The sequence below is a fragment of the Taudactylus pleione genome, unplaced genomic scaffold, assembly GCF_031769625.1.
Source record: "Taudactylus pleione unplaced genomic scaffold, aTauple2 ptg000116l, whole genome shotgun sequence".
Lineage (NCBI taxonomy): Eukaryota > Metazoa > Chordata > Amphibia > Anura > Myobatrachidae > Taudactylus > Taudactylus pleione.
Window position 1 is genome coordinate 12,047,501 of NW_028284518.1, and position 22,424 is coordinate 12,069,924.

A 22,424-nucleotide genomic window follows, 5' to 3' on the forward strand; every position below is an offset into this window, starting at 1 on the left:
CGGTACCAGAACGCCGGTACTGATCCGGGGATGCTGGTAGACATCTGGGGTCACGGCTAGCGGTGTCCCCAGATGTTTTGGACCATGGCCGGATCCAAGGGGATGCAGGTAAGCTGCGGGGTCCCGCGGTGGGTCCCTGCTGGTCACATGGTCCTGAGTCCCCAGGCAGGGGGCTCCCTGGGGACTGGCTGCAGCGTGGAGCCAGGCGACCAACCTGCGCTTCCACTACCCCCTGGGACAGCGGGCCGCTGCTGAGCGGCATGCGCTGCGGCGTCCCAGGGGTTAAATGCATGCCAGGGGAGCGCGCTTTCCCTGTCTCACAGCCGGCGCCTCCCCTGCTGCACACAGCCTCTCTGCTCTGCCTGATTGGCCACAGTGTGTCAGCTGTCCTCCCCAGGCCGGCCTCCTTCATCTTCTGCTCCTCGGTGGCCATCTTTAAAGCATGGTGAACACTGCTGGAAGCCTGTGAGCGGTGGCATTGCGGTCTGGGTCCCCCAGCATACCTCTCCTCTGTTTGTCACAGGTCAGTGTATGCAGCGCTGAGTCCTACCAGCCTGAGGGTCTGAGTAGTTGAGAATCAGCGCTAATAGTGCAGGGATTTGTTTCTTCTGCATTGTATGTGACTGAACTGCTAGCCTGCTGTCTGTACTTTCACTTTCTACTGTCATCTTTATTACTGTCCCTGATCTTGCTCTGCTCAAAGCCCTTGCGGTGCGCGGTGTGCAGGGTGTTATTCACACTATACCAATACGTATAGGTGTGAGTGTCACATACTTACCATCATGTCTGAGACTGATTTTCCTCTCCAGCTCATGTGTACTAAATGTAAGGTACCAATAGCGGAGGGAGAGGGTAACGCGGAGGGGTTATGCCCCCAGTGCCTGGCACTGTCACGGCCGATTATGGTCCCGGTACAGGAACCTCCCTGGGCTTGTTTCGCTAAGGCGCTTACAACCCTTGTGGGCCAGCTAGCTCCGCCACCTGCGTTTACCCAGACGGGTTTGTCCCAGCAGTCAGTGGTGTCGTCACCCATGCGGGAGTTCCCGAGACAATTGATGGTACCCCACAGTCTCCCTGTCCCTTCCCAGGTTTCTCCGGAGCCTGCGTGGGTTAATACTCTTAACTACATCGGTTCAGCATTTGTCCGATGTTTTACAGGGGGAGTCTGTGTTGCGGCCTCATAACGGCCGGTGGCGTCTTTATCTGCTCCTTATGGGGATGACGATGAGACGTCAGATCATGGGGAGATTCTGGATCTATCTGACCAAGAACCTCTCCGTACCAAAGAGCCGGACGCTAAGTCCAAGGTGTATATCCCTGGTCTTATTCGAGCGGTCCGCTCGGCTTTAGTTATTGAGGATATTGATCCTTTGGTGGCCACATTCATATATGCCTTTTTAAGGATATTAAGGGTGAGGCTACGGTGTTCCCTCTTTCTGATCAATTAGTGGATCATTTAGAGGAGGCGTGGAAAAATCCAGGTAAACGGTTCAGCCCCAGAGACGCTTAGCCGTGGCTTATCCGTTTGCGGTCAATTATTTTTCTAAGCGGGAATCCCCTACGCAAGTGGATTCACATGTCACACGCCTAGTCAAAAGTGCCACATTGCCTATGCCTTCGATGTCATCCTTGAAGGATGTCACTGACCGCAAGGTGGAGATCTGCCTCAAAGCCGTTTATTCCCTTGCAGGGAAGCATCCAGACCGGCTCTGGCCGTGTGTTGGGTAGCCAGAGCTATGGAGCGCTGGGCGGATAATTTGGAGGCGTCTTTGGACTCTGACTGTTCGGCTGAACAGACCGAGTTGGTGGGCAATCTCCGAGACTCGGCCACTTACATTAATGAAGCGGCCTTAGATATTTGTATACTCACCTCTAGGATCTCCTCTGCAGCCGTGGCTGCTCGTCGCACCTTATGGTTGCGTTCTTGGAAAGCGGACGCGGATTCCAAAAAGGGATTAGAAGGTCTGGACAGGTACTATTTGGTCCAGATCTGGACAAAATTGTAGTTACGTTGGCAGCAGCAAAATCTGCATGTCTTCTGTCTGCTACGATTCTTTCTAGTGCTGGTGGGTCGTCCTTTTGGCCTCACAGGGCCCAAGGTAGGCCTAAAGTACAGTCCTGTCCATGGCAGGCTGGGGCCAAGAAATTGTCCAAGCCCAAGAATCAGGTCTGGAGTACCAGATGTCCGGCTCCTAGGTCAGATAACAAACCTGCGGCCTGACGGTCCAGGCCTCCTTTTGGGGGACCCCAAAGTGGGGGGCGCCTGCTTCAGTTCGCCCGGTGCTGGTCGCAGTGCATGTTCCAATTTCCCAGAGGGGCCTGGGTTTCTATTCCATTCTATTTTTGGTGCAGAAACCCAATGGGTCTTACCGTTCAATACTAAACCTAAAGGCCCTCAGCAAGTCCTTGAGGGTGCCTCTGTTTCGGATGGAGACCCTGCGGTCCATTATTCTGGGGACTACATGGTGTCATTGGACATCCAGGACGCTTACCTGCATGTCCCTATTTTTTTGCGCCATCAGCAGTTCCTCAGATTGGCAATCTGCAACGAACATTTCCAGTTCCGGGCACTGCCTTTTGGCCTGGTTACTGCTCCACGGGTATTCACCAAGGTCATGGCGGTCATGGCGGCTCTCCTGCGGACGCAGGGAGTCCGACTGTTGCCTTATCTGGATGACCTCCTGTTGATAGCGGGGTCTCCAGAGTTTCTTTTACACCATCTGGATCTGACGATTGCGGTACTGCAACGTCACGGCTGGTTGACAAACTGGCAGAGGTCCACTCTCACCCCGTCTCAGAGGATCCTGCACCTCGGGGCCTTATTGGACTCCAGGCAGCAGTGGATCTTTGTGACGGAGGAAAAGATCCTTGCTTTGTAGTTGAGGGTGCGCAGTTGTCTGCAGTGTCGTCGAGTGTCGACACACTTGGCAAAGAGATTATTGGGCTCAATGGTGTCGGTATTCGACATGGTGGAGTACGCCCAATTTCACTCCAAACCTCTGCTGCTATTGATCCGGTCCAGATGGAATGGATTGCCTCAGTGTCTCAAGTCCCAGACGTTGGGGCTCACTCCGGATGTTCGCCTGTCTCTAACCTGGTGTTTGCAGACGCCAGTCTCCGGTGCTGGGGAGCTGTCACGGGTCCACACTTGTTTCAGGGCAGGTGGACTCGGGCGGTAGCGGAGCTTCCTATAAACATTCTGGAGCTCCATGCGGTGTCAAGAGCTCTCCAGCGGGCACAGCCGGTTCTCCAGGGTCACCCTGTGCAGGTCCCGTCGGACAACGCCACCACGGTGGCCTATTTAAACCAGCAAGGAGGAACCGGGAGAGTGGTCTTTATACCAGGACGTCTTTCGGAGTCTGGTGGACAAGTGGGGTCTTCCAGAGATAGACCTCATGGCGTCCCGGCACAACAACAAGTTGCCGGTGTACGGGTCTCGAACATGAGACGAAAAGGCGTCTCTGGTGTATGCCCTGTCCGTCTAGTAGATGTTCCAGTTTGCCTACCTTTTCCCTCCGTTTTCCCTTCTTCCGCGGGTATTACGGAAATTCAAATCAAGAAGGAGGTACGCTACTGTTGATAGCTTCCGAGTGGCCCAGACGGCACTGGTTCTCCGACCTCCAGAGTCTGTCAGTAGACGTTCCTCTGAGGTTACCATTACGACCGAATCTGCTGTCATAGGGTCCTTGTCTTCACCCGGACCTGACTCGGTGTGGCTGTTGAAACGGTCATGCTAAGGTCCAGAGGGTTTTTCTAGCTCCGTGGTGCAAACCATACTAAGAGCTTGTAAACCTTCCTCGGCAAGAATCTACCATCGTGTGTGGCATACTTTCTTCCGGTGATGTAGACCTAGAGGTTATTCCCTTAGGGAGTTCCGCCTGTCTAGGGTGTTGGCTTTCCTACAGGCTGGACTGGATCATGGGCTTCGCCTGGCTTCTCTGAAAGTGCAGGTGTCTGCCCTGTCAGTCTGGTTTCATCGTAGGATTGCTGCGCTCTCTGATGTGCACACCTTTATGCGAGGTGTTCTTCGCATTCAGCCACCTTTTGTTCCACCGGTGGCGCCTTGGAATTGGGCTGTGGTCCTGAGAGTTCTCTAGGGACCGCCGTTTGAACCACTGGACTCAGTGGACTTTAAATGGCTTACAGTTGAAACCATATTCCTTCTGGCCATTGCCTCGGCCAGACGGATGTCGGATTTAGGGGTTCTCTCTTGTAGACCCCCTTTTCTGAATTTTCATAGGAATAGGGCGGTGCTTCGCACTCGTCCGGGATTCCTTCCCGAAGTGGTATCCAGTTTTCACATCAATGAAGAAATTGTTGTGCCGGCTTTCAATTCACCTGGACTTTCAGTGGGTGACGCCACTTGGGATGTTGTGCGGGCATTGAGAATTTATGTTGATCGCACTTCTTCTTTTAGGAAGTCGGACGCCTTGTTTGTCCTCTATGGCTTCCGTGAAAAGGGTTGGCCTGCTTCAAAGTAGACTTTGGCAGGCTGGATTCGTATGGCAATTTCAGAAGCTTATCTTCATGAAGGTCTTCCAGTTCCCTCCTTGGTGAGGGCTCATTCCACTAGGTCTGTGGGTCCTTCGTTTGCAGCTAGACGTGGTGCCTGTGCAGTTCAGATCTGCAAGGCTGCTACGTAGTCTTCTGTCAATACCTTTGTGAGGTATTACACTTTTGACATCTTTGCCTCTCAGGATGCTTCCTTCGGGCGGCGGATTCTCCTCTCAGCACAGGAGCGTCCCCACCCTTAAAGGATACTGCTTTGGGACATCCCCAAGGTATCCTGTGGATACCCTATGGACCCTGAAGTAGAAAATATGAGATATGGTAGGAACTTACCCTTGTTATCTCTATTTCTACGAAGTCCATAGGGTTCCACAGGACTCCCGCCCTGTCGCACCTGTACTGCAGATGGGCTTTATTCTGGTCACCGTTTTTTCCGTCTCCCTATGGTGAGAATGTGATTCTTGTGAGTGTCCAGATTTTTTTCTTCTCTCTCTTTCTTCTCCTCCTCCGGCCTATGGCTTGTGACGTAACTGAGATGCCTTGGCCCGGGGGCGGGGTATAGGAGAGGGACCCAGATGCATCCTGGGAGGCTGAAAACTTTAACTCTGTGGTGCCTGAAGACTGACGTCATCACCTATACCCCAAGGTATCCTGTGGAACCCTATGGACTTCGTAGAAATAGAGATAACAAGGGTAAGTTCTTACCATATCTCATATTTTTTTCTCTAGAGCAGCAGCGATGGGCTGTCTGTACAGACGCCCACGCTGCCGCTCCTTCTCCCTGCTGGCGCCGCGACGCCAGCACTGAACCGGGGATCGTGGCGGGGAAGCCAGAGTCTGTACTAGCCGGACTCTGGTTTCCCCCGGGATTGCTGCCGGAAGATGCCGGGGAGATCAAGGTAAGCCGCGCACCGCTGATTAGCGGCGGTGCGCGGGTTCCTTTTAAATGCAGTCCCATGCCCCCGGTCTGCATACCCCGCCAGACCACTAGACCACCAGGGTAAATTAAGCGGCAAGCGGGATGCCGGCAACCCGGGGGTTAAATATGCTAGCCAGGGGAGGAAGCCTTCCCTGTCTAGCGGCTCCTCCCCTCAGCTCAGCGCGCCTTTCAGCTCGTAGTCTTGCGTCGCTGAGCTGCAGCGACTCGGGCCACTCCTCCTCTGAGGTCTCCAGCGGCCATTTTCTTCAAGTGGCAGCGCAGATCTTCAGGGAGCACGCGGACCGGTCCCCCTGTGTACCTCTCCCCCGACAAGGACAGCGTACACAGCACTATAGCCCTCCCAGACACTGAATCTGGGAGGTTGATTGTAGTGGAAAGGTGCAGTGAGTATATCTTCCTGCATGGTATGTGACTTTTGCTAGTGCTGCCTGTCTGTGTCTTTTTTCTACTTACTGTCAGCCTATACCTATCCCTTTCCTTCTCCTACAAGCCCTACAGGTGTGTGGGGGAAGGGTGTTTCTACAGACCTCACCTATATAAATCACGTATTTGTGAGGTCCGTCACATACAGTTGTGTGCTACACAGTACCATATTGTGGGCTGTTGTTCAGCACACTGGTGAGTGCGCACGTTTTCTTCTTAAGTCATGTCTGAGGAGGAGATTGAGCACTCCGGGGCTCCGGTATTGTTCTCCTGCAGGCGCTGTTCTGCAGGAGTGGATAGGGAGGATTTGTCACAGGACGGCCTGTGCGGACGGTGCCAGGCGCTCCCTTGTATGTCTAAACCTCCCATGTCGCAGGAGCCACCATGGGCGATGTTTTCCCAGGTGCTGGTGTCCATCGCGGACCGTCTGTCGGTCCCGACTGCCGCCCCTACTAGGGCGTTGCCCCAGCCTGCCATTCCCCGGGTGTCCCACAATTATTGCAGACTCCCCCGGGGTCTCAGCCTGTTGGTCCCTATGCGGGGTTGCCAATGTATATTCAGTCCACCCCTGTGGCACAGCAGGCTGTGGTGCCGTTTCAGGCTCCTGTGGCAGCTCCTCCACCCTGGGTGGATGCGCTTTCCCACACTGTCCAAGATTTGGCGGCAGCATCTTCGGCTTTTCAGTCGATGTTGCGCAGTGACGTGCCCTCCAGGGCGTCTAAACGCTCAGTCATGGCGCAGGCTGCGCATCTTTCGGATTCTGAGGGGTCCTCGGATGATGGTGAGGTGCATGATGACTCAGCCTCAGATGCCTCAGTCCAGGAGGTAGACACTAAGTCTTCCATCAATGTGCGGGCTCTGGTTAAGCCGGTGCGGGCCATTCTTCTGATTGAGGATGAGGCACCCGCTCCCAAGTCGAGGTATCCTAGTTTTAAAAAAGCTAAGGTTACTTCTGCAGCGTTCCCCTTGTCTGATCAGTTGACTGATCACATGGCGGTGGCCTGGCAGACACCCAGTAAGCGTTTCCTGCCACAGAAACGCTTGGCGTCCAATTATCCATTCCCGGAAGCGCATTGTAAGAAATGGGAAACTCCGCCTGCAGTCGATTCCCATGTAACACGCCTCATCAGGAGTGCTACTTTGCCATTGCCGTCTATATCCTCGCTGAAGGATCCTACGGACAGGAAGGTGGAGACTTGTCTAAAGTCTATTTATTCTCTCTCGGGCTGTAGCCCGGCCGTCCATGGCCATCTCCTGGGTGGCCAAGGCCATTGAGGGGTGGGCCAACGTCTTGGAGGACACGTTTACGGATGAAGCCCCGGACGTCCAGAGGGCGTTGTTAGGACAGATGAGAGATGCCGCCTCCTACATTGGAGAAGCATCGTTGGATGCTAGCCTGTTGACCTCTAGGGTTTCGGCGGCAGCAGTGTCTGCTCGCAGATCCTTGTGGTTGCGGTCTTGGAGAGCAGACGCGGATTCAAAGAAAGGCTTGGAGGCCTTACCTTTTAATGGAGAATTACTATTTGGTCCGGACCTGGACAAAATAGTAGATACCCTGGCAAAATCCAAGTCAGCCTTCCTCCCTTCAGCTACTACACCTGCTAAGGTCCGGAGCTCGGCCTTTCGTTCCTTTCAGGTTCAGGGCAAGGCAAAGGGTCAGTCCTTCCCGAGGCAGTCCGCACCCAAGACCGCCTCATAGCCAAAGAAGCAAGCCTGGAGTGCTAGGCGCCCTTCTTCCAAGCAAGAAGATAAGCCTTCTGCGTGATGGGACGGGCCTCCCTCTGGGGGACCCCAGAGTGGGAGGCCGACTTCTTCAATTCGCCCAGTGCTGGCACAATACCACCACGGATGCCTGGGTGCGAGAAGTGGTCTCCCAGGGGTACGCCCTGTCTTTTCGGCACACGCCGCCTGGCCAGTTTTTTTGCACAAGTCCTTCTCAGGACAAAACCAAGGCCTTGCAGGTTCAGGAAGCCATAGAGGCCTTGCTGACGGCGGGGGTCATTATACCCGTACCACAGTCTCAACGTGGGATGGGGTATTACTCTACGCTGTTTCTGGTGCAGAAACCCAATGGCTCTCATCGCCCCATCCTCAATTTGAAGTCCCTGAACAGGTTTCTCAGGGTTCCCAAATTCAGGATGGAAACTTTGCGTTCCATCATTCTGGCGATGGAACCGGGGGACTATATGGTCTCCCTGGATATCCAGGACGCCTACCTCCATGTGCCTATAGCAACATCGCACCAACGGTTTCTGCGGTTTGCTATTCTCCACAACCACTACCAATTCAGGGCTCTACCTTTTGGTCTCTCCACGGCACCAAGAGTATTTACCAAGGTGATGGTGGTCATGGCGGCTCACCTTCGGAGCCAGGGAATGCGGTTGCTACCGTATCTAGATGACCTCTTGCTGGCAAGCTCCCCGGAGGTACTGATCCAGCATCTCCACCTGACGGTCGCTTGTCTACAGGCGCACGGCTGGTTGATCAACTGGAAGAAGTCCTCCCTCATCCCATCACAGTGGATGGTTCATTTGGGGGCCCTGCTGGACTCTCGTCAGCAACGGATTTTTCTGACTCCAGAGAAGGTCTCCTCCTTACAGCTGCGGATTCACAGTTGTCTGAGCAGTGGCAGAGTGTCGGTGCACTCAGCGAAGAGAGTTTGGGGTCCATGGTGTCGGCATTCGACATGGTGGAGTTTGCCCAGTTCCATTCCAGGCCCCTGCAGGGGCTGATTCTTTCGGAATGGAACGGATTGCCACACAGGATCCGCTCTCAGATGCTGGTGTTGTCCTCGGAGGTGCGTCTGTCCCTAGCCTGGTGACTGCAGACGGCTCATCTCCTAGAGGGGCACCCCTTTTGGATCCCAGAATGGGTTCTGCTCACGACAGATGCCAGTCTCCGGGGTTGGGGGGCGGTGACAGGCTCCTTGTCACTTCAGGGTCGTTGGTCGACGGAGGAAGCGATTCTTCCCATCAACATCCTGGAACTGCGGGCAGTATACAGAGCCCTGCAGTCGTCCGGCACCGCTCTTCATGGAAGGGCCGTTCAGGTGCAGTCAGACAACGCCACCACGGTGGCGTACATCAATCACTAGGGAGGGACTCGCAGTCGAGCTGCGATGTCGGAGGTGTCCCGCGTCCTGGCTTGGGCGGAGCGCTATCTTCCAGCTCTCTCGGCAGTTTTCATCCCAGGAGTCCTCAATTGGGAGGCAGACTTCCTCAGCCGTTACGACGTGCATCCCGGGGAATGGTCGCTTCATCCAGAGGTATTCCAACTACTCATGGACAAGTGGGGGCTGCCAGAGCTGGACCTGATGGCGTCCCGTCACCATCACAAGCTGCCTGTGTACGGGTCAAGGACAAGGGACGCAGGCGCAAGTCTGATAGACGCGCTGTCGGTGAAATGGCTGTTTCAACTGGCTTAATTGTTCCCTCCGATATCTCTGCTGCCTCGGGTCCTGCGCAAGTTCAAACAGGACGGAGGCACACTGATCCTGGTGGCCCAGAAGGCTGTTGTACTCCGATCTGCGGAGCCTGTCCATCGACGCTCCGTACCTCCTACCTCAACGGCGGGACCTGTTGTCTCAGGGGCCCTGTCTTCACCTGGATCTGGGTCGACTATCTTTGACGGCGTGGCTCTTGAGACAGCCGTCCTGAGGTCTCGGGGCTTTTCTAGCTCCGTTATTACCACCATGCTGAGGGCGCGCAAGCCTGCTTCCGCGAGGATCTATCACAGAGTGTGGCACACTTACTTTCAGTGGTGCGAGGCCAGAAACTATGATCCCCAGGTGTTCCGGGTTTCGCGTATTCTGGCTTTCCTTCAGTCGGGTTTGGATTTAGGATTATGTCTTTCTTCGCTGAAGGTGCACGTGTCTGCTCTGTCGGTGTGGTTCCGGCGCAGGATCGCTGCTATGCCGGACGTACACACCTTTTTCCAGGGTGTTTTGAGAATCCAGCATCCCTTTGTGCCACCTGTGGCCCCGTGGGATTTGGCAGTGGTTCTTCGGGCTTTACAGGGTCCGCCTTTTGAGCCCTTGGAGTCAGTGGAGCTCAAGTGGCTAACTTTTAAAACTGTTTTCCTCTTGGCAATTGCTTCTTCCAGGAGGGTTTCAGATTTGGGGGCGCTTTCTTGTCGTCCCCCTTTTCTGATTTTTAATCAGGACAGAGCGGTGCTTCGCACTCGTCCTGATTTCCTGCCTAAGGTGGTTTCCAGGTTCCACATTAATCAGGAAATTGTTGTACCAGCCTTTCAGTCGCCTGATCTTTCGGCTGGGGAGACTTCATTAGACGTTGTCCATGCACTCCAGGTTTATGTGGACCGGACTAGTTCTGTGAGGAAGTCGGATTCTTTGTTTATCCTCTTTGGTTTTCACAAGAGGGGTTGGCCTGCCAACAAACAGACTCTAGCCCGTTGGCTTCGTTCTGTTATTATTGAGCCTTATATGCAGGAGGGTTTACCTGTTCCAGCCTCTGTTAAGGCTCATTCCACTCGGTCTGTGGGCCCTTCTTGGGCTGCTAGCCGTGGCGCCTCTGCTGTTCAGCTCTGTAAGGCGGCCACCTGGTCTTCCATTCAGACCTTTTTGAGGTTCTATGCGTTTGACACCTTTGCCTCTCAGGATGCATCCTTTGGGCGCCGGGTTCTCCTATCAGCACAGGAGCGTCCCCGCCCTTAGTTGGACTGCTTTGGGACATCCCCAAGGTCACCCTGTGGACCCCTATGGACCCTGAAGTAGAAAACAGGAGATATGGTAAGAACTTACCTTTGTTATCTCTGTTTCTACGAAGTCCATAGGGTCCACAGGGCACCCGCCCTGACGCACCTGGCTTCATATGGGCTCTGTGACTGGTCGCCGGTTTTCCGTCTCCCATTTCTGTGAGTATGGTTCTTGTGTGTTCCAGTCTTCCTTCTCTCTGTTTCGTCTCCTCCTCCGGCCTGGGCTGCTAACCAACTGAGGTGCCTGTGGCTCGGGGACGGGGTATAGGGGAGGTTGGACTCAAGTGCATCCTGGGAGCAGCTAAAAGCTTTAACTGCGTGGTGCCCGAGGATCCAGGATCCAGCTATACCCCAAGGTCACCCTGTGGACCCTATGGACTTCGTAGAAACAGAGATAACAAAGGTAAGTTCTTACCATATCTCTTGTTGTCCACATCCACCTATCATTAAATTGCCATGGACTTTGTGACTTATCTCCGCCACACAACTTTTTCTTCAAATATACATTTTGATCTGTGACTTTATACAATTTCCTCTATGACAAAAATAGTAATCATAAGTACTTAGTTTATGTTTAGTGAATTAGGGCACAAAATTCAGGACAAAGTCTGGGTAGTAAGGAAAAACACAAGTCTGACGTGGGTGCTCCGCCCTATACCTCGCGTCACACATTGTTATATTTAATCTCTGACTTGATATCAATCCCTTTGTGACACAAATACTAATCCTTAATACCTAGTCACATACAGTACAAATTGGCTTATAATGTACTAAGAGGCAACCATTAGGAAAAAGTATGCAAGCACGGGGATTGCTGTTTGTTGGAAGAGCGTCCAAGTCATGCCAGGCTTCTCGCACAATATGGCACAAAACGTAAAGTTGTTTGAGAACACCTCTGTATGTAACATGCATGTTTATATTATGCATATACTACCTGTTACAGAATTCTGGGTAGATATGCTAACGTACAAGATGTGTTAAATATCTATATTATAAGACAAACTGTGTGATGCCTTAACAATTATTATAAAAGTGCATTTTATGTAGCTATAAATATACATGGCAGAATGTAGCCCTCAAAGCATGCACTTCCTCTAAAGCAGTGGTTGTCAACCTCAATCCTAAAGTTTTACCAACAGGTCATGTTTTCAGGAATTCTTTCTGTGAAAACCGATGAAATAATTACTGACCCAGCAAAATAGCTGAACTCAGCAGTGCTTGATTAAAGAAATCCACAAAACATGACATGTTGGCGATACTTGAGGACTGGAGTTGAAAACCCCCATGGATTTGAATTGCTTCCTAAATGGTAGTCTAAAGCGGCCCATACACGGTGTGATAGGCACCGTGCAACGCGACGGGGGTTCCGACGTCCGACATATCGGGCGGTCCCCACACATGGTGCGATCGGGTGGCTGACCGTCCGATATGCCGGCTACCTCCTCCTCCACCCGCATTGCGCTGCATGGGATTTCACATTGCATCCCCTGATCGGCTGAACCTGCAGTAAGATCAGTGGGTGCGATGTACGACCCCACTGGTGCGCGCATCATGCCCATATACGGTGCGATATAGCAGCCAAATCGTACCAATCCGTCTGATTGGCTGCTTTATCGCACCATGTATGGGCCGCTTTAGTTTGTTCTTTGCCTGGGACTGAGCTAATGGAAGCTGTTTGAGAAGTGTGTGAGCAAAAGATTGCGAATTACTGAGCCATTTCTAATCCTAGCCTTTTATTTTGATCTTTGCACTTTAGTGCTGTCGCATTTGGTGTATCTAGTTATGTCTTCAGTTTGGTTTTATGACTGCAGTACGAGTAAATGTGTATTTTCTTTCAGACCAAAGAAAAATATGGAAAGGAATGCAAGGTAATATTAAGTTACTAATGGTTTTATTTAACACTTAATGCTTTCAGCAATTTCTTAACATCATCGCTTTTTGTTTTCCTACCTTTTTAGTAAAGGAATCCACCATAGCTAGACTTGCATGGCATGGTTGCAGGTCTAAGATCTGTTACAGCAATGAAGAGCTATGAAAACGTATTAATGATGACGTACACCTTCAGTTGTCTTTCATTTATTGGATTGTACTCAGTTGGCTTCTCTTTATGGTTTCTTCATATGTTTTCTTGCCAGAACTCTCTGTAATGTAATCCAGAGTGGTGGTTTGTCTTGTGTGCCAGTGAAACAACTCTGCCTGAAAAATATATCTACATTATGGAAGGGCATTTGCAAGGCCTTACAGGGGTCAATTCAATTGTTTCTGGGAATTTAGGCCCAGTCTATAGTGACCGGGAGCTATTTCATTGTTTTTGCGCGACCAGCCCAGAGGTTGCACTTATCTTAGATTTCTGCTCACACCCTACTGAGGTGAGCGCAGAAATCTGCATAAAGTAGGGCTTTGAAACTGGTCGCGAATGCCGCACACGTAACTGCAGCATACCCGGCACTTAGTACACGCAAAGCTGTTTAACGCAGCTAATCTTGTGCATTCAAGCGCAAAAAAGTGCCTGGAATTAGTTCAATAGATCCCAAGCGCTTAGCCCAGAAGCTAATTTCCCGGCCAACAATTGAATCGACCACTAAGTTAGTGTAAAGCAAAGTAAAAAATCATTTTTTTTCCTGATGACTGCATTGATAATTGTACTGGATAGAAGTAGCTACAGGTATGTTTTTAAAGATATTATCTGTTTAGCCATTATCTAATACAAATAATAGCCACTGTTCTAGTTGACTGAAGCATTAGCTCAATATTTTCCCTGATGTCTTTCAGATTTGTGCACGCCCATTTACAGTATTTCGTTGGTGCCCAGGGGTACGAATGCGCTTTAAGAAGACAGAAGTGTGCCAGACATGTAGCAAGTTGAAAAACGTCTGTCAGACCTGTCTCCTAGACTTAGAGTATGGTGGGTCACATTTTGTGTAAGGTTGTAGTGCTTGATTAAAAAAAATTATAATAATCTCGTTTGCTGGATCAAATTAAATGAAGGACTTGTATGTGCATCATTTCTTGCTCTGTTCCTCATAAAACAGAAATTAGTCTGTATAGACTGTTTTATAAGTGGAATGCTGTATTGGTATGCTATTGTAAAGTACTGTATACAATAACACAAAATTAATGTCTACTCTTATTTAGGTCTTCCCATTCAAGTGCGAGATACAGGGATTTCCTTCAAGGATGACATGCCTAGATCTGACGTAAATAAAGAGTACTACACTCAGAATATGGAGCGAGAGGTAAGTGTCTAGAAGCCAGTGTAAAGCTTATAGAAATAGGATATAGTGAAAACTAGTTTACGAGAGAGGAATCTGGATTAAATACTCTTACACACTTAGGGGCGTATGTATTAATAACTGCGGCACTGCCGTTTTTATTAACTGTCTGCATTGCGATGGATATTTTCATTTTTCATTAAAATATCTCCGCTTTGTACTTAGTGTAACTTGCAGGAACAGTGGTACTCTCCCTGCGAGTTAGATCCCCGCTGCGTTGGAAGAGTCTTTCACATTTGTGAAAGACTACTCCGTGGGAATCTGACACTGCGCATGTGCACAGTGTCAGTATCCAGAGCTGGCTGGAAGTTACAGGTAAAGGTTTGGAAGTCATAAAGCAGTTTACGCCATCTGATTATGGTGTAAACCAGTGGGGCCAAACTCTGAAATCTCCTGTAGTAGGCTGTTTGCACATAGCAACAATTCATAAATTTTTGCAGAAACTGTTTGTATATAATTTTATAAAAAAAAAAATCCTTTATAAATAGTCTTTATATAATAATTTACGACAGTATGTACATTGCTCCATACATAAAAAAATAAAAAGTTGATTTGTATTTGTCTTAATCGCTACTGACTAACTTGGGTGGGTGTTGTTTGTTTTGTTTTTGTTTTTTCTTTTTTTACAGATTTCAAACTCTGATGGATCTAGGCCAGCTGGCGCTCTGGGAAAAGCTACATCTAGCAGTGACATGCTTTTAAAACTGGCCCGTACCACTCCTTACTACAAACGTAACCGTCCCCACATCTGTTCTTTTTGGGTGAAAGGAGAGTGTAAAAGAGGAGAAGAATGTCCATACAGGTGAAAAACATAACATTCCCTTTTAACTTATTTTTAAAGGTGTCGCTCATGAAAATTGTAGGAAACTGAAGCTGTCATCCTTTAAGTATGGGCTTATCACTGCCCCTCTCTCTAACCTTATCTTCTAATTTCCTAGACACGAAAAGCCCACAGATCCAGATGATCCACTTGCAGATCAGAATATCAAAGACCGTTATTATGGTATCAACGATCCAGTAGCAGACAAACTTTTGAAACGGGCCTCTACGATGCCTCGCCTGGATCCTCCAGAAGACAAGAGTATTACCACACTATATGTTGGAGGATTGGGTGATACCATCAGTGAATCGGAGCTAAGGTATATGAGGAGGGGTTATTTTTGTTAGTACTGCTTTTCACTCATTAGTTTGATTAGTTCAGAGTCCAAAGTCCATCTATTTGCATTCTGTACTCTAAAGTTTTTATTAGAGATGTGCGGTTCGGTTTTACTCGGATTTACTCAGATATGGTCGGATCTCAAAAACGGCATCATGTGTGCCCATCCGGCTGTCACGTGTTTTGGATAGCCAATAAGAGAAATCCGAACTTGCGATAAGAACCGAATAAAACCGAACCCGCACATCTCTAGTTTTTATATGCTTGCTGACATGCTCACGCATCATTTCCTTGTAAATCTACTACAGATAATATACTAAGCTCTCTTCACTTTCCTTTACCTACAGGAGTCACTTTTACCAGTTTGGCGAAATCCGAACAATCACAGTAGTTCAGAGACAGCAGTGCGCATTTATTCAGTTTGCCACAAGACAAGCAGCGGAGACAGCAGCAGAGAAATCATTTAATAAGCTCATTGTTAACGGTCGACGACTTAATGTCAAGTGGGGAAGGTGAGTGTTCAAGAAGTTGTAACGTCAGATTTAATCTGGTTGGTGTTAGAAGTTTATGAACATGTGACTAGTCATTTGCGGGATTCTACTTTACTAGTCAGGTACAGTTGCAAAAAAGAGTAGAGAGTCTGAATTTGGGGCCCAATGCCTAAAAAATTTACACTTTTATTGATTTTTAAAAACCTATTTTGACAAATATGTACACACTTCTAAGCATAAACGCAATCATTAATATGGTCTGGTAGAGTATTATGATGAATCCCCATGTGTGTTTCCTGGTTTGTCCTGCAACTACCGATTATCTATAATAAACTAAGATTTCAGCATTGGTAGCAGCAACATGACAAACTAAAATTCCACCCCCTGCAATGGGCCTAATGTGCCAGTCAGTGCTGTTAGTTGTCTAATATATATTTGTTAAGCACTGCTGCTTTTTGCCATGCTGTCAATAGAAGCTACTTCTGTTAACAAGTATTGGCTATTGGTTGATATTTTCAGCTACCGGTTGCATGTCATTGTAAAGGAGGGACAGCAGTACCAGTTTCTTTTTTGATGCCAAATTCTGTGTTATGTTTGATCCAGGTCTCAGGCAGCCCGAGGGAAGGAAAGAGAGCGAGAAGGCATTATTGAGTCTGGATTGAAACTGGAACCTGTTCCGGGTCTACCAGGAGGTATGTCTCTGTTTAAAAACACCCCACAGCTTTTTTTTTTATATTGTCTTGCTAACTAATGTGACAAGGAATTTGTGAATGGTTTCTGCTGAGCATTAGCATAAGTTACCACCCAGTATTATTACAAGGTACATGTCGCAGCAATCATTGTGCCCATGCTCCCTATTTTTTGATAGGTATATTTTAAATTGCTTCTTATTGTTGGGCATGTTTTGCACATATCCCCATCAGGAGTTACATTGTATTGACACCCTCACCCATTAGTCTTTGCTTGCAAGTTTTCCAAAAGCCTCCCACATTGTAAAAACAATTATTTCCTTCTTCAGCGATTGGGAACACAGGGATTATACTTAGTATAGGCTGGTGAGCTTCAGTCTGGGCACCAAACGGTTATATTTTCTTTCCCAGCAGCCCAGGCTCCCTATACCCCAGCCACAGACATCCATTTTCAGTTTGGTGCCTCATGGAGAAGGGCACTGTTTTTACAAAGGCTTCTTTTAAGCGGTTTTTATTTTAACTTTTAGTTTACATTTACTTGAGCAGGCAGTGAGTCAGCACTGGAGGTGACCTCACTGTCGCTCCAATGATTGGTGGCGGCCGCAGCACTGGCGACTGGGTCAGTGACCTCGGCCAGGCTCCAGCACACAGTATGGGAGCCGTAGCCTGATGCATCAAGGACAGGTAAGGCGGCTACCTGCTTATAGGGAGTCGCACACATCTTGGCTGTCACTGCCGGCGAGGGAGACCACCGGCGGTGCTAGCAGTGGGGGCCCAGGATGTCTCAGCACTCCCATTAGACCACCAGGGTGATTCTTATGGTAACAGGGCTCTATACAGTGTAGCAGCCATTACCCTGGGGTCCAGGCCGGACAGGGGAGGTAGGCTTTCCCTATTAGACCCTTCGCGTTCCCTCCTGCCGGCATGCCACCGCTGGGTATTCTCCTCCTTTCTCCTACCTTCATGAGACGCAGAGCAGACCTTTTAATATATTGCCTGCCTTAGCACCTCAGTAGAGAGAAACACAGGCTCCAGGCTCCCTGTATAACTCACTGTAGCTAGTCAGGTTATACATTTTGCTCCTTCCTCCCCTGTTGGGGTTGGATTGTTGAGCACTATTTGCCTATTGGTCTTTTGCATTGAATGTTTTGTGTGCATGTATTTGTAAGTGCTTAGGAGACCGGTCTGGATTTGGGTCTCCACCTTTCCTCATTTAAAAGTACAGGTTTCAGCCCTTTCTGTTTTATTCAAGTGACAAACTGTGATGTTGCCAGAAGTACAGACTTTTTTTGCAGTGTGTTCTCGAGGTGCAGCCTCAGTTTGTTCATCCAATGGCTCCATGGAACGTTATCTTTGGTTCTTCAGGCTCTCAGGTCATCCCCCCTTTGAGCCTTTGGACACATTAGACATCTGCTTATGTGTAAAACTGTATTCCTCCTCATCGCATCAGCCCGTAGAGTCTCTGACTTGAGCACCTTATCCTGTTGCTCAACTTTGCTTATTTTTCATTTGGATTGTGCTGTTCTACAGACACGATTGGGCTAATCTCTAAGGTAGTTTCCAGATTTCACATCAACCAGGAGATCGTGGTCCTGTCTTCCCAAGTACCAGATTATTTGCCGGAGGAGGCCTCCTTGGATACCGTGAGGGCCCTACGGATTTATGTAGACAGGACAAGGGATTTCTGCAAGACGGATTCTCTTTGTGTTGTTACTCTATGACTTTCACAAGCGGGGCTGGACGGCTACTAAGTAGACTTTGGCCAGATGGCTCCATTTGACTATCCGCCAAGCTTATTCTGTGGCAGACCCCCCCTGCCGTGGTGACGGTTCATTCCACCCGGTCAGTGGTAACTTCTTTGGCAACTCCACTTGTCACCTCTACCAAGCCGCTTTGTAAGCAGCCATGTGGTCTTCTGCCCATACATTCGGCAAATTATATTCCTTTGCCTCCGTGGATGCGACCTTTGGGCAAAGGATTCTCTGCGCAACTCAGGAGCATCCTCTCCCTTAGGGGGACAGCTTTGGAACGTCCCAGTGTTATCCCTGTGTTCCCTATGGCTGAAGAAAAGGAGATTTATCTTCTTACCTGTTAACTCCTTTTCTTTGAATCCATAGGGAAAATACTGTTCCCGGTTTCCCTTTTTCACTTCCACTGTGTATTTTGAACAGTGTGCGCTGGTCTTCCTTCTTCTTCCTCTCGCTTCTTGCCCTGGGCTTGTTAACTTAACTGGAGGGGTGGGGTATAGTAGAGAAGGGAACCTGGGCTGCTGGAAAAGAAAACTTTACCGTTTGGTGCCCAGACTCCAGCTCACCAGCTTATACCCAGTGTTATCCCTGTGTTCCCTATGGATTTAAAGAAAATAATTTAACAGGTAAGAGCATAAATCTCCTTTTACTTTAGCGTTCTTGTTCCTCTCTGACCACTTGCTAACAGTTTCCCCCTGCACAGCTACGTACTCTCCATCATCAGCTCCTCCATTCCTGCCCCCACAGCTGCTTAAGCTGGTCATACACCTAAATGATTATCTTGTCAACCATCCAACTGGTTGGAATGAAAATCTGGTAATGTATGGGAGCGAATGCAAACAATGGGTAAAGGACATTCAGACAATAACTGGAGTTTATCAATTTGTCAGAACAACTGTTTTTTGCCTGCCTTCCTGTGTTTATTAGCAAATGGTCGATTGCCTTTTGCTCCCATTCATTAGCAGATTTTCATGCCAGCCAGCCAACTAGTTTAATGGAGAATACATCTGCAGATCGACTAATCTGATATATCTGCAGATAATGGTTGTTCATACACACTGAAGAACCATCAACTGGCCGCAGGTCACGTTGGCAATGTGTTGCGCCCCCCTCCTCGCGGCCTCTGCAGCAATACACACAGCACGATGAGCAGAAATATTGCCTGTGCTGCACAGCCAACGCGATATATCTGTGAACGACATTGTTCAGACTTATCGCTGGTACGCACTGGCTGACGCGCACACAATATTTCGGTTGATCAATTGAACGCCCAGTATATCTGCCAGTGTGGTGTAGAGGGAGAGTCATGTTCATGATTGGCTCATTTTCTAGGTACAACAACAAATTTGCTGAGCTGATTTTCTATGAAAAGCAAAGATTTCCTGTTGACTTGATTTTAAAAGTGCTGTTTGGGTTGAGACAGTAAATATTAAAGTGTTGTTGTTGCTTTTATTTGCAGCTTTGCCACCTCCCCCCACAGAAGAGGAATCCACAGCAAACTATTTTAACCTTCCCCCAAGTGGATCATCTACATTGGTTAATATTGCATTGCCTCCACCTGGACTAACTGGACCACCTCCAGGTAGTTTTAACTCCTCATTGATCACCTTTTATAGTCCAATAGGCTCTAATACCACAAATGGTAAAAAAGGTAGCTCAAAAGAATTGTTTAAGAAAGAAAAAAAAAACTTTGAAACACTACAGTACAAGGAATAAAAATGAACAGCCATGAAACATTGAAAGCAATCATACAGAAGATAGACAGGCCAAAGAACAGAAGTGAGATTTAAAATACATTTTTTTAATGAGGCAAACTAGAAATATTTAGTGATCTCTTTGTAGTAAATGTAGGCTTATTTCCTTTTTAAGCCCTATCAGTTTTATTTTCTTGTAATGGGAAAAACCTACTTTCCTTATATAACTTCAAGTTTAAACTTAACAAAACTATAAATATTCGGTATGAAAATAAATACAAGAAATAGAGTAACACATTTAAGGGCATTTTTTTTCTAGGGGTGCATGACTTGAAAATCATGGGTACAGAGAGTCTTATTAATATTTTTTTGTTAATACTCAAAAATATCGCTACCAAAAAGGTTAATTTTAACCAGCAAATGCGTAGCTTTACTGTGTCTGGTCACTTTGGGGTTTTATTTGAATATGGTCTACAAATTTCAAAACAACTTTCATTTAACAGTAGCATGTAGTATAACTTGTGATGTGTAATGAAGTTTTCATTTTAAACAAATTGTGTGCACATACAAATATTGATCATATCTGCCTTGTTGTTGCAGGATTTGGCCCACACATGTTCCCACCTATGGCACCACCACCATTTCTTCGTGCCCCTGGTCATATCCACTACCCTTCTCAAGATCCCCAACGGATGGGAGCACATGCAGGGAAGCCTAGCAGTGCCTAACCCTAAGGACTTTCACCACAGTGAAATTGGATGAAGAGATCAGTTATAATGCTTTAAGGATCGTGCAATTGTGAGCACAGAGACCTGGTCCTTTCCCTTTATAGAAACTGAATAGTAACTTCTACAGTGGATGTCATTTTAAAAATGTTTGTCTTGACATTTGGAGAAGAGGAAACTGAAAAAATCAAGAATTTCTTTGGAGAGTTCTTACAAGTTTATTTGTCATTTTTTATTTTATTTTTTTAAGAAATTATTAAACGATTGATGGTATTTGTACATTATTGGTAAAGAAATATCCATAAATAGTCATGTTCACTGTCTAGAAAATAATAACTGAAACTTAGAGGACCATCTTTCTAGTAGAACATAATTTAAATGTTTGTCATTAGCTAATTGTAACTATTTTTTGACAAACCTTTTTATTTAGTCTGCTAATTTGATGTGTTCCTAACCTTCCCATCAGTGTTTCTGTTTTGCAGAAAGTCTGGTAAGTGCGCATGGGTTTGGAATGGAATATTTAATTTGTTTGGAACGCAGTAGTTGTTAGAGGTCTTCTAGGGCAAGATTTTGTAACATTCATCTATCTTCAGTTGTACACAACATTAAAAATTGTGTATTGATATTCTCCCTTAAATGTATTATGCTCTGCCCTTCTCTGCGGTTTCTAATATTGGGATGGTATAATTTCTACTTCAGGGTCCATAGGGTATCCACAGGATACCTTGGGGTATAGGTGTGACGTCAGTCGCAGGGCACCAAAGAGTTAAGCTTTCAGCCTCCCAGGATGCACTAGGTCCCCCTCCTATACCCCGCCCCCGGGCCAAGGCACCTCAGTTTAGTTTGGTGCCCGGCCGGAGTCGGGTGCACCTGTTGGAGTGGGGGCTAGAAGAGCCCCTGAAGCTTATTCTTCATGCAGCTGTGGCTGCACATCTGGATGAACAGCATGGACAGACAGTCCTGACGTCCATGCTGTCTTCCCTACACCCCGCCGGTACCAGAACGCCGGTACTGATCCGCGGATGCTGGTGGGCGTCTGGGGTCACAGCTAGCGGTGACCCCAGATGCTCCGGACCATGGCCGGATTCAAGGGGGACAGAGGTAAGCAGCGGGGTCCCGCGGTGGGTCCCCGCTGATCACATGGTCCTAAGTCCCCAGGCAGGGGGCTCCCTGGGGACTGGCTGCAGCGTGGAGCCAGGCGACCAACCTGCGCTTCCACTACCCCCTGGGACAGCGGACCGCAGCAGAGCGGTAGCGCTGCGGCGTCCCAGGGGTTAAATGCATGCCAGGGGAGCGCGCCTTCCCTGTCTCACAGCCGGCGCCTCCCCCGCTGCACACAGCCCTCTCTGCATGCTGCCGACTGGTCCTGTGGCAGCGCTCCTCCCCCAGGCCAGCCTCCTCTCTGCTCCTCGGCGGCCATCTTCTCCAGAACGCATGGTGAACGCTGCTGGAAGCGCTGGACGGAAGCATCGTGGTCTGGGTCCCCCCGCATACCTCTCCTCCGCTGTGGTCAGGTCTGTGTATGCAGCGCTGTGTCCTACCAGGCCCTGTGTCTGTGTAGTTGAGTGATCAGCGCTGTTAGTGCAGGAATTGTTATTTCTCTGCATTGTATGTGACTGCTAGCGCTGCCTGTAACTTTTCTTCTCTAAACTGTCAGCTTTATTACTGTCCCTGTTCTTTCTGCTAAAGCCCTTGCGGTGCGGTGCTGCAGGGTGGTCTCTCGCCTATTTAATACTTAATTGGTGAGAGAGGTCACATACGTGGTGCCATCATGTCTGAAAGTGATTTTCCCCTCCGGCTACAGTGTACCACGTGCAAAGTACCGTTAGCGGACGGGGAGGGTAGCGCGGAGGGCCTTTGCCGGCAGTGTTTGTCCATGGCGCAGCCTATTATGGTTACAGCACCGGTACAGGAGCCGCCCTGGGCTTGTTTCGCTCAGGCGTTAACAGCTTTAGTGGGCCAGTTAGCTCCGCAGCCCGCGTTTACTCCGAGGGGTTTGTCCCAGCAGTCTGTGGTGTCGTCACCCATGCAGGGGTTCCCACGACAATTGGTGGTACCCCACAG

General features: G+C 48.8%; 1 protein-coding gene across 2 annotated transcripts in view; it reads left to right on the forward strand.

The window, feature by feature from the left end:
* The window catches only part of RBM22 (RNA binding motif protein 22), a 27,309-nt gene extending 6,312 nt beyond the window's left edge, over positions 1-20,997 (forward strand). For both annotated transcript variants that reach the window (XM_088471779.1, XM_088471780.1), the window contains exons 3-11: positions 12,424-12,453; positions 13,358-13,490; positions 13,721-13,821; positions 14,487-14,659; positions 14,796-14,996; positions 15,361-15,525; positions 16,108-16,196; positions 19,401-19,523; positions 20,236-20,997. In XM_088471779.1, coding sequence (XP_088327905.1) covers positions 12,424-12,453; positions 13,358-13,490; positions 13,721-13,821; positions 14,487-14,659; positions 14,796-14,996; positions 15,361-15,525; positions 16,108-16,196; positions 19,401-19,523; positions 20,236-20,363 — 1,143 coding nt within the window. In that variant the 3' untranslated portion in view covers positions 20,364-20,997. The remainder of the gene's footprint in view (positions 1-12,423; positions 12,454-13,357; positions 13,491-13,720; positions 13,822-14,486; positions 14,660-14,795; positions 14,997-15,360; positions 15,526-16,107; positions 16,197-19,400; positions 19,524-20,235) is intronic.
* Positions 20,998-22,424: the final 1,427 nt, after the last annotated feature.